Source organism: Alligator sinensis, unplaced genomic scaffold (assembly GCF_000455745.1).
Source record: "Alligator sinensis unplaced genomic scaffold, ASM45574v1 scaffold434_1, whole genome shotgun sequence".
NCBI classification, from domain to species: Eukaryota; Metazoa; Chordata; order Crocodylia; family Alligatoridae; genus Alligator; species Alligator sinensis.
Genome location: NW_005841994.1, coordinates 2,147,708 through 2,164,395, shown reverse-complemented (window position 1 = coordinate 2,164,395; position 16,688 = coordinate 2,147,708). Strand labels below are relative to the sequence as shown.

Genomic DNA, 16,688 nt, shown 5'->3' with positions numbered 1-16,688 from the left:
CTGTTAGTAAAATAAGGGAATACATTCTAGATGAAAAGACTGTAACCTGGATTCATAACTGGATCATTGTGCTCAAAAAGTAGTCATCAATGGCTCAATATCTAATTGGGAGGAGGTATCAAGTGGGGTTTTCCAGGGGTCTGTCCAATTGTTTAATACTTTCATTATTGATTTGAATGAGGGGATTGAGTGCACATTTAGCAAATTTGCAGATTACACCAATCTGGATGGAGCTACAGACACTCTGGAGGCTAGGGCTAAGATTCAGAATGATCTTGATAAACTGGAGAAATAGTCCTAAAGTCATTTAATTAAGTTTAACAAGAGTAAGTGCAAAGCCCCACACTTGGGATGGAATAATCCCATGCACAGATTCAGATTGAAGAATGACTGGCTAGGCTGTAGTACTGCAGGGAAGGCCTGGAGATTATAGTGGGCCATAAAGTGAATATGAGCAAACTGTCTGTGCTTGTTACAAAACAAGCCAACAGCATACTGGGTTGTATTAACAGAAGCAATACTGAAAAACAAGGGACGTGATCCTTCTTCTCTGTTCAGCACTGGTGAGGCCTTGGGGTGGTGTTATTTTGGCCCTGGCTTTAAATTGGCACCTGTGGCTAGTGCCCCTCTTGCCCCCACCTTGGTTACATTACTGCTTCCAGACCTACTTGTCTGTGATTCTCTGAACTATCATTAGGTAACATCTGGAGTGCCACAACTCCACTATTTATCCTGAAACAGCAAATTAGACAGAAGCTAATCGCTTCCAGAAATAAGGTATTGGGGAAAATATAACAGGTCAATCAATTTCTTCCCTTGGATCTTGCTTTGGATTTGCTAACTTGGGTTAAGAACATAACCTTTTGCAATGCGCCAAGATCCAGGTAGGGCAGACTCAGCTCCAGGCCCCAAGTGGAAGTTCTCAGGGATTCAGGCTGAGTCATTCTTAAGGAAGAATCCTGCCCACACTGGCTTAGACCAGAAAGCGGAGACCTGTCTGGGCAACAGACTGTCTTACTGTGGCTCTGGACTGCTTAGAACCCATAAACCTGACTTCATGCTGTGACCCTCTGGTGGCTGACTCCAAGCTCTGAACCCTCCCACCTGTTCCTGCTTACTCCTGTTCCTGTCTTGGACGTTGTGTCCTAGAACAACTGCATGCCTTGACCATGGTCTTGTCTCACCCCTCAGCTTGCTATCTTGGACTGGAACTTGTACCCAGCTTGGCCTTGGCTTCCACCTCAGTAACCCCCTGACCTAGCTTGCTTCACTCAGATGAACTGCCTATGCCCTCAGTCAGGGGCAGATCCAGGGGGGTGCACTTGCACCCCCTCCCCCTTGATTTCTGTTACATGCAAAATTTAAAACCAGCTGCCTGGTATTGGCAGCAGCATTTCTAGTCAGTGCTGAGGGAGTCAATTAACTTCATGGCTCATTATACCTGATACCTTTTAAATTCTTCATTCCACAGGTGAAAATGACCCTGTCTCTTTTTTTTTAATGGTCTTGATGTTCCACCAATCAAGCTATTCTTTGTTCTGCCAGTCTGCTGTCTGTTTGCTGTTCCTAGTAATGTAGCTCTTATTTCACAGCCCTGCAGATTGTTTCTAATTCATTCCAAGGGAGCTATATTTGTTCTTGCTTCAATCTCAAACTGAATAATACACCCCTAGACCCCTAGCATATTAGTAAAACTTTTAGTTTATTTTTATCTGGAGAAAAATGTGTGTTGTGTTATGTGTGATGATGCACCTCATCATCTGCACCCCCTTTTCAAAATTCTGTTCTGCTCATGCCCTCCGTCAACACTAACACCTTTCTCCTAGTGAAGGAAGAGACTCAGGGTGCAGACGGAAGTTACATTTGTTGCATGATCAGCCCCTTGAAAACACTCCACAGCCATGCGCTGACAGAAATGCATGGTTGAAGAGCGCTTTAAAAGTGCCTGATCATGAGACAAATTAACCCATATTACATGAGGGTTTAAATGATAATGCTCCAAGGTAGAGTGCTTTCATTAACTTCTGCCTGATCCGGGCTGGGCTGATGCAGCTCAGTCCTGCCCCTGGTGCTGCCTGTACAATGGGATAGGGGAGAAGGGAAGGGAGGGAGCTCTAGCTGGGGGTTGCTGGACGGGGGTGGAGGGGGGCGTGGATTGGAGCTCCCCACCTCAGGGGCAGCTCCAGTCCACCTACCCCTACTCCAGCGCAGGCTGGGCAAACCCCAGCTTGAGCTCCCCCTGCCCCTCCTGTCATGCACTGGAGTTGGGGGCAGCGGGGAGGATGGCTAGGAGACAGAAGCTACATTATTGACTCTAAGATGAACATGGGCTGACAATGTGAGGTCACAGTCGGCAGGGCTAACCGGACCTTATCGTGCATCCACAGGTGCCTCTCAAGTAGGTCCAAGGAGGTGATCCTCCCCCTCTACGCGACACTGGTCAGGCCACAGCTGGAGTACTGTGTCCAGTTCTGGGCACCGCACTTCACGAGGGATGGGGACAACATTGAGAGGGTCCAGAGGAGGGCCACCCGCATGATCCAGGGCCTGCAGGGCAGACCCTACAACGAGAGGTTACGGGACCTGAACCTGTTCAGCCTTCACAAGAGAAGGCTGAGGGGGGACCTGGTGACCATCTATAAACTCACTAGGGGGGAACAGGAGGGTTTGGGGGAGACCTTGTGTCCCCTAGCGCCCCCCGGGATAACAAGGAATAACGGCCACAAGTTGTTGGAGAGTAGGGTTAGATTAGACATCCGAAAGAACTACTTCACAGTTAGGGCGGCTAGGATCTGGAACCAACTTCCAAGGGAAGTGGTGCTGGCTCCTACCCTGGGGGGCTTTAAGAAGAGGCTTGATGCCTACCTGGCTGGGGTCCTTTGAGCCCAGTTTTCTTCCTGCCCAGGCAGGGGGTCGGACCTGAAGATCTGCAAGGTCCCTTCTGACCCTACTTCTATGATTATATGATTCAGCTGGATTAGTTCTAAAGTGGAGCTCAATCCCCCATCCTTCCAACCCAACAATGAATATTTGTTGGGTCAGGAGGGTCAGTTTAACTCATGGCACTTTCTGTGAACTGCCATGAGTTAGATAGGGGAGCAGCACGTTGTCAGCACCCTCAGAGTGTGTTCCTTCTCCTTCCATTTGGCCGTCTTCCATTCCTTTCCTGTTCTTGCGTTTACCCCTTTCAGTCTGTATCCATCTTGTACTCCTGGCGCTGCTTCTCTTGTTTATGCTTAACTAGATCTCTCCAACTCTGCAGTTCTACATTTTTTTTGCTTGTAAATCATTCAACAATGAAGCTGTCCTGGCTACAAATCCCAGTGACTTTCAGTGGAATTTATGCTCCTAACTCCCTTTGAAGCCCACCTTGGCCACTAACCAATTCTTTGGATACACGGAAACTATCCCTCCATCTGTCCTTTCCTTTCTGTCTCCATGTAAACTGTGCCCATGGACTCTCCATGGATGTGAGATGTTTGGCTGCCAAAATGATCTCCCTAAGGCTCAGTTAGTGACATGCTTGTTCACACTTTCATTGTTAAATACTTTACCTTGCCTTCTGCCAGAAGAGCTGGCCCAATAACAATGGCCATGTATTTTATTTTTAATTAAAGGTATAAAATGTTTTCCTTTAAACTTTAAATTTACCAAGCACTTTGTCCAGCACTTCTGTCAGACCAAAGAAGTCAGAACTATTTGGGATGTCACCCCAACTCCAAAGGTTCCAACTCAATTTGGGTTCCAGTATCTCATGTGTTTGTCTGGAGACCACCCTGCTTGAGTCCCTGAAAATCCATGACTGCATCTACTTTTGTAGCACCCCATCATCTGACCCTTAAGACTGAACCATAAAAAAGCAGCAAGGAAGAGGAGGATCCATTGTTTTTGGAATTGGAATGCTAACTCTTTTTCGGGATCTCAAGCAGGATAGAATAGAGCTCATGTCCTAGGCATTTAGGAGCCTATGTCCACTTACATATCTACTTACTGTACATAGAATCTGGCCTATACTTCTGCTTACACAGAGTCTACTTCCACTTATATGGGATCTGATCCATACTGTACCTTTGGCTCTCTGGGTACTGACACCACTGAAGGTGGAGTATCTGGACAGAGTTCAAAACTAACTCTTTGACTTGTTATTGTTTAACTTTCACCTATTAATCACTCAACTCATTCACCCATTCAGCAGCTAATTCCCATTTGGATCAAACTGCCTTTAATTAAGACTCACTACTTTCTCTGCCCTCATTTCACTTGGCTTCTCAAAGCTCAGTATTTTGTTTTAGAAAATCCACACAAAATCTATTTTTTTAGGGATTTATCACATAAAATTGGGATGTGGCTGGTTCCGATTATGAAATGTGTATTTGGCTAGAATATTAAAATTATGTTCACGGTGATTTGGAATACTGTTATGTTTACATTATAAAGAGCTAAAGAGAGCTTTATAAATGCCTTAGCCTTTCATTGCCCTTAATATAAGGCACTTCAGTGAAATCTTGCATTCTGTAATTTTTCCATGCAGTTCTAATAAAATAGCAGTAATCATACATTTGGGGACATGAGTGAGCTCTAGCAGACACCCAGATCCAAAGCCACTACTAAAATGTACAGTAAAATTCTCATTGAATTCTCTCTTTTAATGGAACCTTAAAATAGAGGTAAACCACTGTCAAAGCAAAATGGATTCATAATATCCTCAAGGCTGCAGTCCCCTTTCACTATGTAGTCCATAATTTCACATACATTTAGCCCACTGACAAGCTATACAATTATCACAGTAATTTCATGGATTCATAACAACCTTCTGTTTCACTTGGAGTCAAATCCTGCCCTTCCTGCCTCAAATGGATCAGGATTTACACTGCAGACTCTATGCTCCAAGCTAGTGAGCGGATCTGGACAAAGAGTAGATGCAATCCCAATGCCCCATGGTCTGCATGGAAATGATCATTTTCCGGTTTCCGGAAAGGTAATGATTTGCAGCCGCTAACCCAACAGGACTGACATTAACATTTGAGGGCATAGATTTCCTTTCAGTTTAGCCCAGATTTATATCACAAGCTGCAGTGAATTTATGCCTGCTATACAATGGTGTAAGAGGAGTTGGCTGATATTCCTCCCACCCAGGGGAGGATGTTGAAGTAAGAGGCATACTCACAGCCTTGACTGATGCAGAATCTTCATCCCATCAGGAGGAATCTGCCTGGTGACATAAATTCTAGGTACCTGCTTCCCAGTGGTGTTTGTTGCCTGTAATTTCCACCAGGTATGGAAATCTGACACCAGGGTCTTCTTCAGCCACTTCAAATGACAGAGGGTCCCCATAGCAAACTCAAGGCACTGACACAATCTGAAAGGGGAACTTTGGCTGGGATGTTTTTGTGCCAGCTCAATGAACATGGCATTGTGTCCTAAGTGGGAGGGGGCCTGTGTGAAAAGATCCCTTTGACCAATGAGTGCAGAACTCAGGTTCTTTCCCGCTGTGCTGACCTGTTACATGTTGTGCACTGGAACAGAGAGCCAGAGGCTCCTGTTACTTTAAGGGGAAAGTGCAGCAGGCCAACATTGCAGTGTGGGCAGGCAGCTGAGCAAAGGCTAGCTGCACTGCAATAAACAGCTAAGGGGCAGACCTCTAGGCAGCCAGGCAGTAAAGGCTGCAAGCTTGCTGTTTGGAGCTGCAGCAGAGGAGCACAGACTCACCGTTAAGCAGCAAGGAATCCCCTGTGGGTGGTTGGAGAATGGGAAACAGACCTACAGGCATTCTAGCTGCCTGTGAAAGCTTGAGGGAGAGAGCTAAAGGGGAAGTACGGCTGGCAGTGTTACACTGGCCCAGAGTGGGGGAGAATTTTAGTTTGGAAGTGCTTTTCTTGTATTTGTGTTGTGTTTGAGTTTAAAACTGGAGGACCAAGTTGTGGCTATGGGGGTGGTATGGGAACCACAGGGGCACTCATCTGATCGGGGACCCCAGGAGGCCATGGGGTCGCTTACCTGACTGGGGACCCCAAGGCTAAGTACAGACAGCCAAAAAGCCGGAGGGTGAATCAATTCAGTCTTTGCAGGTTAGTCTAAACTGCAGAGATTAAACTGACTAACAAGTGAACAGACATTTACTTTGCAGCCACATGCCTGCAGTGACTCAGGCCAGAAGCCAGGGGGTGCTAAAGCATGGCTCTCTGGCATGTAGCCAGCATCGGCTGTGTGTTTGCTTCCTCCTCCTGCTGCCCCTGAGGTCTCTGGGATTTGCAGTCCAGAATCACAGCAAGAGGACTCTCCAGGGCTGCTCATCACTTCCTCTTCCTGCTTCCAGGTGCCTCTGGGATTTGTAGTCCACAGTGGTAGCTAGCAATATGTTTAGTAGGGCAGGGCAGCTCTGTACTCAGGGGAAGGGGAGTTTAACCATCTCTCCCTGGCCCCAGACTCCAGCTAGGGTTTGCCTAGGGGAGGCAGTCCCTGCTTCCCTGCCCCCCCACCCAACCCTTCTTTGCAGAAGCAGAAAGCACAGCACAGCTCAGGGCTAGAAAGCATGCTGGGATGCTGGGGGACTGTAATTTAATTTGAACCAGGAAGGGGTCTGGGACAGAAGTTTCATAAACTGGTTTGACTCAAATCAGTTAAGTCTGATACTACATTCAACCAGGCTTATCTTAAATCAGTTTCAGCCATTTTGAAACTGGTTTATGTGCACTGAACTTCTGTTCTGTTACAGGTTTAAACCAGTTTCTGATGACCTAAACCCATTTATGTGTAACTTCTGTCCTTAGCCCAGGAGGCTATCACCGAGAGAGGGTCAGGGGTCCAGAGCACAAGAGCAAGACAAGGCTAGAGGCTCAGGGAATGAGACCGGGCCAGAGGCCCAGAACATGGAAGTGCAAGACAGGGCCGAGCCAAGGTGCAAGGCAGTGGACCTGGGCTTAAGGGCACAGCCAGAATGGAAAGGCCAAGGGCAGGAAAGCTGAAGCCCAGACAAAGATTTGAGGCCTGAGGGGTTAAGCGTTGCACTGTGGCCAGGGGGCCCCCTCTGAATTGATAATGAGTAATATCTGTGAGGCATTGTTGTGGATACAGGGGTGGCAGAAGGCCATGATTATCACCCTTAAGGCATGGATAGCACCAGAAGGGCCATAATTTAGCACCAAAAGGGCCATCTGGGCACATGAAACAGTGGACTGCTGTGGGACTGAGGCTCACTCTGGATCCCTGGGGCAGCCTCCCTGAATATTATAAAATCCACCAAGGCATGGCAGGTGAGGTAGAAAAGGGAGGGTACCCTGAGGAGCTGGAGTGGGGCAGGAGTTGTTTGGCTACCAGGGGGCATCATGGCCACCTTGGGGCCGGGTTTTGCTATACACATTCTGCTTAATCTAGCCATCTAAACATGGCAAGGCCCAGGAAAAGGCAAAGCCTAGTCAAAAAGCAAACATGTTTGTGCCTTGAGGAAACATAGCTGTAAATGAATTTGAGCAAAATGACTGTTTTATTTTTCATGTTATATTCAACCCTGTTTTTGAAGTTTTCTTCTTCAATATTTTAAGTTTGTACCCCATCATCCTTTCACAAACTATTAGCTTTTGGATTTTGAAATAACAACATTTGGGATTCTGGGGTCACAAATATGTAGGTGAGAGCATTTCAAACAGCAGAACAGAAGTTTCAAAATGTCTTGGGCCCAATTCACTCCTGTATTGCTTCAGTTTGAGGGAAAAAGTGATATCAAACTGAAAATATGCACTGGGGAATCAGACCTAGTAGGGGAAAAAAGATTGAAAGTATTAAAGCACAATGTCAAAGTACGTACCTGTGAGGTGGAGGAAACTGGGAAAGCAGAAAGGCTGAATCCCTGTTGTTCTTTTTCAGGCAAAAGTCACTAGGGACACGTCCCCACAAGTGTGCATGTGTGGTTTGTGGCATATCAAAGCTGAGGTACCACAAAACACACACAGTGCACATGCACTCATGCACCGCACTGCTAATTAGCAGCACTAATTTTTTTTTACATTGGGATATCCCGGTGTCAAAAAACCCGCCACTAAAAAACTGCACAGTGCATGTGGCAGCAGCATGCATCAGCAAAAACCAGAGCCTCACTGGACAAAGCCATGCTCTGGCTGTAGCTGGCTCGGTGCCACTGCTGTCCCGGGAGGTCCCCAGGACCCCAGGTAAGGCTGCTGGGGTCAGTACAGGTGCTGGCCCCAGCCTCCCCTACCCCACCCAGGTCCCTTTGCTGCATGCCAGAGCTTGCCTGCAGGAGTGTGCCTAGGGACAGATAGCAGTGGTATAAATATGTGCCTCTGTTATTTGTCCCATGGGAAATGTATACCTCTTCATGTGCATGCTTATGGGGACGCACCCTAGGATTTTTACCAGGGTGATACCCTGTGGAACAAAATTATTTATAAATAAAAATTTATTTATTTCCCAGCCAGCTCTTGATTTTAAAACAAAAAAAAATCCCCCCTTCACTGCCTATGATATGAATAAAGAATCTCTTCCTGCCAAAAATGATGCAAGTCTTCATAGATTCATAGATGTTAGGGTCGGAAGGGACCTCAATAGATCATCGAGTCTGACCCCCTGCGTAGGCAGGAAAGAGTACTGGGTCTAGATGACCCCAGCTAGATGCCTATTTAACCTCCTCTTGAAGACCCCCAGGGTAGGGGAGAGCACCACCTCCCTTGGGAGCCCGTTCCAGACCTTGGCCACTCGAACTGTGAAGAAGTTCTTCCTAATGTCCAATCTAAATCTGCTCTCTGCTAGCTTGTGGCCACTATTTCTTGTAACCCCCGGGGGCGCCTTGATGAATAAAGCCTCACCAATTCCCTTCTGTGCCCCCGTGATGAACTTATAGGCAGCCACAAGGTCGCCTCTCAACCTTCTCTTGCGGAGGCTGAAAAGGTCCAGGTTCTCTAGTCTCTCCTCATAGGGCTTGCCCTGCAAGCCCTTAACCATACGAGTGGCCCTTCTCTGGACCCTCTCCAGGTTCTCCACATCCCTCTTGAAGTACGGCGCCCAAAATAGCACGCAGTACTCCAACTGCGGTCTGACCAGTGCTCGATAGAGGGGAAGTATCACCTCCTTGGTTCTGTTCGTCATGCATCTGCTGATGCACGATAAAGTGCCATTAGCTTTTCTGATGGCTTCGTCACACTGACGACTCATGTTCATCTTGGAGTCCGCTAGGACTCCAAGATCCCTTTCCGCTTCCGTGCCACCAAGCAGGTCATTTCCCAGGCAGTAGGTATGCTGGACATTTTTCCTCCCTAGGTGCAGCACTTTGCATTTCTCCTTGTTGAACTGCATTCTGTTGTTTTCTGCCCATTTGTACAACCTGTCCAGGTCTGCTTGTAGTTGTTCCCTGCCCTCCGGTGTGTCCACTTCTCCCCACAGCTTTGTGTTATCTGCAAACTTGGACAGAGTACACTTCACTCCCTCGTCCAAGTTGCTGATGAAGACATTGAAGAGTATCGGTCCAAGGACCAAGCCCTGAGGGATCCCAGTGCCCACACCCTTCCAGGTCAATACCGACCCATCCACTGTGACTCTCTGGGTGCCCTTGGTCCAAAGAGCTTTCTCTCCAAAGAGAAGATAGACTGGGAAGCAGAGACATGATATGTCCTTTCCTAAAGTCTCCCTGTGGTAGAACTAGGAACAGAAACCATGACACCTCATTCCTGGTTACTGCTTTCTGTTGCTAGACTTCCAAGCAAACTGAACTGATTCCTAAAAGCAAAAGGTGACCAATGTGATGCATAACTGAGCCCAAAACAACTGCACATGCAAATTTGTTACAAGAAAAAAAATTACCTGCACATCTGTAAAAATAATGCTCAGGGTTTAAATTGCTTCTTTTGCCTGTAGAGGGCAGACGCTAACCAAGGCAGTTACAGATTACTAGTTACTGAATTGCAGTGTCACGGAGAGGCCCTACCCCATTGTGCCATATCATACGACAAACATCATCTTCACAGACTGTGAAATACTCAGCATCAAACCTTTCCTGCTGCATTTTCTCTCCTGTAACATGCCCTGCCTTCTCTTTGATTGAAATCTCCCTGCCCTAAGCCAAAATGGCTAATGGCCAAAAAGCATATGATCAGAGCTGGAAGTGGGGCTCCCCTCTTCCAGAAAGTGCTTGATGGGAGGGGGTTTCTTTTCCTTGGAAGTGAAAGCATCATGTGCTGTGATGAAGTAGAACTGTATCTCCTGTCACCTCAGGGGGACTAGAGGAAACGCCCAGGCTAGCTCTTGAAAAGCAGTCATGGCAAGCGGAAGTCAAAGAAAGGGCCAGAATCTATTGTTCTGCAGAGTCTTGGATATGGAGGTCAGGGCTAAGACCCGGTGGAGCCTATGGCAAAACCCATTTGGTTTCTGTGGGATAGGACCTGACTCAGATTTACTCTTCTTAATCACACATAATCTGAATATGGTTTGTTTGGCAGGAGGAGGGGAAAAAAGCCCAGGTTCCTTGCAGTGGAAGGGAGTTTCTTTGCTCAGTGACACAGGGCCAGCCTGGGAACAGAAAGCCCCAGCTCTGTTTCCTGCTGTAGACTCCCTTGTATCACAACCTGATGCAAATACTCTCATGGTAGGGCAGGGCTGTGGACTGGGAGGTGCTCTCATTGTAAAAGCCAGAGAGCGCACATCAGTCCCTAGAGAGAGTTTCTTACCACAGACTGTTTGCTGCGCGTTACTCCCTGAATTGTTCCATGTTTGGGGGTACGGTGGGGTGGGGGATGGAGTTCAGCCTTCAAAGGTGAAGAGTCTCTTCCACTGCAGTTTAACTGCCCCCTGGGGATTTATTTACCTTTTTGCTGCATCCCCCTGTTCCCCTTCTCAAGGCTGTAAACTACACTCACCCCGGTGCTGGTGGGATGAGGATTAAAAAAGTAGGAGCTGTTGCTACAGGTGCCAGGGATTTAGGTTTATTTGCCTTCCTTGGAAGTGATGGATGTTGACAAAAGCCAAGCCTGGGGATTTTGACAGGGATGTGCCAGTGCTCCTCCTGGGACTAAAACCCAGAGGTGCCTGGTTAGATGGTCTTGCTCTTCTGCTCAGGGTCCTACCAACTGCCACACTGGGAATCAGGAAGGAATTTTATCTCCCGGTCAGATTGGTATGCACTGTGTTGGGTTTTGCCTTGTAGTTGTGCAGCAAGGTTGTTTGTGTAGTTAGAGAAAGAGGTTTGACAAAGACTTTTATGGGATCAGATAGGGATGATCCTGTCTTGAATAAGAGGTTAGGCTGAAAGACATCTTGAGGTCGCTTCCAGCCCTACTGTTGTATGATTCTACAATTCTAGATCAGGAGTTAAAATGACTCGTGTCAAAGTGAGCTAACGCTGACTTTCCAAGTGATTTTGCAAGTGATTTAGTAGATACTGATCTTTTCCAGGCTTGTGCTCTGACCAAATTTGTGTTCATAGATTCATAGATATTTGGGTTGGAAGGGACCTCAGTGAATCAAGTCCAATCCCCTGCCCCGGGCAGAAAAGAGTGCTGGGGTTAGAAGACCCCAGCCAGGTGCATGTCTAGCATGTCTTTATATGGCACTTTGTTAACGCTGAGATGTTGTCTTTTATACTTACTGTATTGGATCTGATTTAGATATCACGCTAGATCTCATCTTCCTTTGTGTACATGTCACACTGGTGCAGGAGCTGGAATGAAATCACTTAAAGTAGGTCTCTCTCTGCCCAGGTCAGAATGAGCTTCAAAAAGGAGGTGATCTGGCAGGCTTCTGTGCAGAAGGGCATAGAGGAGAGAAGCAAAGCTGCAGAGCTGTGCAAGCACTGGGTGTATCTACACGAGATGTTTTACTGTGAAGTTGCAGAGTTTGCTGCACAGTAAACATGTGTGTCTACATGTGCACAAGTTTACTGCACAGTAAACCTCACTAATCATGGGTAAATTTGCTACCTGCAAATGCAATTAGCAAATTTACTCACAAGTAGTTATTACGCAGTAGCGCTTGTGTAGACACCTGGCCAGGAGCAAATCTGCTCCCAGTCAACCAGCCACCAGGGGGTGGGAGACTACTTGAAGCCTCCCTCCCCTCCCCAAGTTCATGAATGTGGAGTGGGGTTGGGAGATCCTTATCTCCCAGTATTGGCCCCATGGCGGGGTTGGGGAGCCTGTTCCCTGCCCAGCTACCTGCTCACAGAACTGGATGGGGAACAGCTGGGAAGCTTGTTCCCTGCTCAGCTCCACAAGTGCAGAGCTGCATGGGGAACAGGCTCCCCAGCCTGTTCCCCACCTGCTTGCAGAGCTGAGCAGGAACAGCCTCTTCATCCCACACCTTGCAATTGTGGAGTGGAGGCTGGGAATTGTCCCAGTCAGGGGCAGGTCCCAGCCCCACACCCTGATCAGGCGATCAAGGCCTGCAAGTGGCCCGCAAGTGCGTGGGAAATCTGTACCCAGCCAGGGGCTAGCTATTAGCTGCCCCACTGGTGGATTGGGGCAGGGGGCTGGGACCTGTCCCTCCCTTGCAGCTCTTTCCAAGTCCCCTGCCCTGATCAGGGAGCTGGGGCTGGGAGCTCCCTGCTGCCCTGTCAGCAGGCAGCCCCATGGGGACAGGGAGAAGTGTCCCAGCCTTGGCCAGGAGACAGCTGTCTCCTGGTCCCTGCCAGCCCCTGGGTTAGCATTCAGTGGGAGCATAGACTTCCCCCTGGTGGTCACAGGGGCCCATTGCAAGGCTGCAGAAAGTGGGAATGCTGCCGGGATCCACAAATCTGCTTCCAGGTCCTTGCATGTGTAGATGCCTGCCTGGAAGCCTTTACTTATGGGCAGTTTACTTGCAAGTAAACTGTTCCCAATTCAAATGTGTGTGCAGACACACCCACTAAGTCGGGTTTATCAAGTTTGTCCTGGTGCGCCTAGTCCCTTCTGGGTAGACTCACAGTCCTCCAAGGTGGCAACTTGGCAGTGGGCACTTACATTCTGCAGCTGTGTGAACTACACCTCAAGTGGAGCAGCTTTTGCTTGTCCCACCCCATCCAAAACTTGTCTGTCAAAGTATTTTTGGAACAAAAAGTAGGTTTTTGATAAAATCATGGGTTGGCCCTTTTCTTGGGTGCGGGGCAGGGTGTAGGGGAAGGGCAGGGATGTGTTGGGGGTCGGAGAGCATCTGCTTGTCTAGAAAGTTTTGATTTTGCCTCAAAAAGTGAAAACTGAATGTTTGGAACAAAAGCAAAAAATCCTTTTTCAGCATTTTGTATGAAAAGTTAAACAGTTCCACAAAGGGAGAAGGTCCCCCATTTTCTGACCCACCCTCATGATAAATAAGGGCATCAGCTCACACAGGTGTGTGCTGAGGCATGTCCGACTCAACAGCAGTTTGATAGGCCATCCACAGGTCAGAACAAAAGACCACCCTCATGGCCAGCTTTGTTTGCAGATGTCTTGCTGTATAACTAAAACAGCACAAAGCTGCAAAGTCTGTGGCCAGCTGCCCTGCATGTGGCTTGTGGGTGCTCAGCAGATGGGCAAATCAGCATCCCTGTAAGAGATGAACACTGATTTATACCTACAGAGGATTCTGCCCTACTTGCATATCAGCTCCAGCCAGACAATGAGAACCCCAGGCAACCTCAACAGGGCAGCTCTTGTGTCTCCAGAGCTCCCTCTTCTGGCTTTTCATCAGCAAGCTCCTGTCAGTTAGTTTTCCTGAGAGGCAGGCAGATGCTTCTTTTGACTAAGCTGCACATGTTGCCCGTAGCATGAGTAAGCTGCTAAGATTTAACTCTAAAATATCCATGCCACTCACAGGACGTCCCCACAGGGGGTCCCCTCGGACAGGCAGTTCTGATTTTGGTGGTCCTAGCCAGGGGGTACTACAGGAACTCTGTGCCCGATTCCCTCCCTAGACAACTACGCTGGACCAAGTTAGAGTGATGCTTTATTCTCAGGGATTGAAAAATCATCTGTAAAGAAATTTACTGAAGGATGAAATGCAGGCCGAATGTTCTTAGTCTCATGTTTTTTTCTAAAATAAATCTTGGGCATCTAACATTTCTAGGACATGCAGAAATCCTCAAACCTTCCTTGCTGGCTTGTCATTCCACTACAGTGAATTTTCTCTGCCCTTGCATAGACAACATGTTTCTTGTTCAGGGCTCCAAGCTCTGTCTGAAGGAAGGTAACATTAACCTTGTTACACAGATAGGGGTACATGAAGCACAAAAAGGGAGGCACAGTCTTGTACAGGATCTTACAGAGTTGGGACAAACACACACCAGGGAGGATGACTTCCAGACCCATGTTATGTCCACTAGACCATGCTAGGCTACCTTTAAAACTAAAACCATATGTGCTACTGCTATTTGTTCCTAGACATACCCCTGCATGTACTCTCTGGTGCATGGCAAAGGGACCTGGGTGGAGTAGGGGAGGCTGGGGCCAGCACCTATGCTGGCCCCAGGAGCCTTACCTGGGGTCCTGGAGTCCTCTGGCTTCTGGCTGGCCAGGTTCTAGTTTTTTGCAATATGCTGCTGCCACATGCACTATGCCGCTTTTTTTAGTAGTGGGTTTTTTTACACTGGGATCTCCCAGCGCCAAAAAATGTGGCACACAGGTGTACGTGCACTGCATGTAGTTTGCAGCACCTCAAACAACTTTGAGGCACTGCAAACTGCACATGCATGCTCGTGGGGATGTGCTCATTGTGTAGGGGAAAAGAACCCTGACCTTTCTCTTCTCCTGCATCTGGATTCGGTCCATGAGACAAAAGGTCAAGGTCAGAGATCGAAGTGTCTCAACCAGCTAGTCTGATCCAGGCATGCCAGTGCCTGTCACCAAGAACACACAAGGGACTGATGTGGCTGGTATTACGTCTAGTTACCCTTGACTGTGCAGCCTTAGTGAGTTGGTATCCATGTAGAGCCAAATCATCTGCAGAGAAGGCTCAAACTCATGCCTCTTGAGCCATCTGGAGATGTTTTAATTGCTCCATGCAGAAGTTACTAGGCCTGTACTAAAAGCTCACTATAGGTGATCATCTACAAACTAGTTCAGATAGTGGTAGTTTACACCTCCAGTTTTCAAAGCTGGAAAAGAATGAGCAGGAATTTAGCCTCTAAAAACCAACAAAGGAATAAATACCTGTGCCACTTGGCTAAGTGCTGTTTACTATGTAACATTGCCAGTGACAAAAGCAAGCATCCCTACTTTTAATGCAATTTCAATAAAAATGTAATGGTGTGCGCTGTGTAACCGCCTCCAGTAGGATGACAGAAGTAGAGGGAATGAACGCAGCAGAAGAAAATGAGCCACAGTTAACAATGGAGCATTTGAAGAAAAGAGAAAAAGGAAGGCAGATGGCATGAATATTAGTGCATGAAAATGACTAACACTTTGAGAATTTCCCAGTGTACTTCTCACTTGTTTTGGCTTGCTTCTATAATTAATTTATGGAAAGCACCTAAATTGGGAATAAACACAATCTCACAAATCCCTTCTAATCTCTGCCTGTATTTTTGAAATGATACCCTCAAGGTATAGTTTCTTACAATGATTAAACTGTTTTCTTTTTAAGAATTAAAAAGGTCTCTTTTTATTTTTTATGCAATTGCACAGAGCATTAGTGGTCAGGCTGAACTCAAAACTAGTTTAGATGCAATCTATTGTTGTCAGCTGCCTTGATGTGGGCATTTATGTGCTATGGCGCCTTATGCTGGATCTGCCATTATTTTTGTCTGGGGTTCACAGACTTTGAAGCAAAACATGACACAATGTGATCTAATAGCCCAGAATCATTCAGTGGGTGTTTTGTATTTGGAAGCTGCTTCATTAAAAAAATATGTATTTTTCATTAGGTAGCTTCTTCCATTTGAAAAATAAAAGCAGAAGGGCTCCCAGGAGTCAGCAAAACTGGAGTCTCTTGTTTTGGAGGGTTATGAGGAAAGAGTACAGGGAAGGCTATACAGGAAGAACAATGGGAGATTTGAATGTGCCCCCAGTGATAGTATTCTGGTGAGGCAGTTGCAGCAAGCCATTGAGTGGAGCTTTGAACAGCAGGCAAAGTCTATAAAAATATAGGCTTAATCCAGCATTCAGCTGTTACATTTGCAGCTGGCTTGTTTCATTCCTTGCAGTTTATCTGAATACCTCAGCTGAGTGCTTGCTGGGACACGGCTGCTGCTGCCACAGAGCTGGATGTTCCCCTGTAGAGGGGACCACTAGAAGGGACAGATAAACATCAAGAGCCCTGATCCAAAGCTAACTGAAAAACTTCCATTGACTCCAGTATGCTTTGGATCCTACAGGTTGGTGCTACATCACTTGCCACACTCCCCAGGGGAATGAAACTACAGCAAGCACTAGACAGCTTGAAGAGGGCACTGCAGTCCACAGCCCTGTGTTGAGGAGATGCATGACACTAAGCATCTTCACATATACTGGCAACTGAAATGGGCCACGGTTTGCTAAAGCACAAGAGAATAATTGTTCGCCTCCTGCCTGGAACAATGCTTATCTTCCCTCTATCATCCACCTGCATGCACGTGACCCCTGAAAGACTAGAAATACATCAAGCAGATCCTCAGTATAACTCCGGCAAAATCAGTAGATCCACATGTGGATTTGATTCAGCTGAGAACCTGGCCTCTGGATAGATACTACAATTGTGGGTACCAGCACAGAGCTCCGACAGATGCTGCACTCTGTGCTGCTGTGCAGGCAGGTGCTAAC

General features: G+C 47.3%; 1 protein-coding gene across 2 annotated transcripts in view; it reads right to left on the bottom strand.

Moving 5' to 3' along the window:
- LOC102368517 (glyoxylate reductase/hydroxypyruvate reductase-like) overlaps window positions 1–5,394 on the bottom strand; it is a 31,138-nt gene extending 25,744 nt beyond the window's left edge. Inside the window, exon 1 of one of the 2 annotated variants that reach the window (XM_025201435.1) lies at window positions 5,168–5,394. In XM_025201435.1, coding sequence (XP_025057220.1) covers window positions 5,168–5,334 — 167 coding nt within the window. In that variant the 5' untranslated portion in view covers window positions 5,335–5,394. The remainder of the gene's footprint in view (window positions 1–5,167) is intronic. The other variant, XM_006021455.3, reaches the window with a different exon arrangement.
- Between the last annotated feature and the right edge of the window lie 11,294 nt (window positions 5,395–16,688).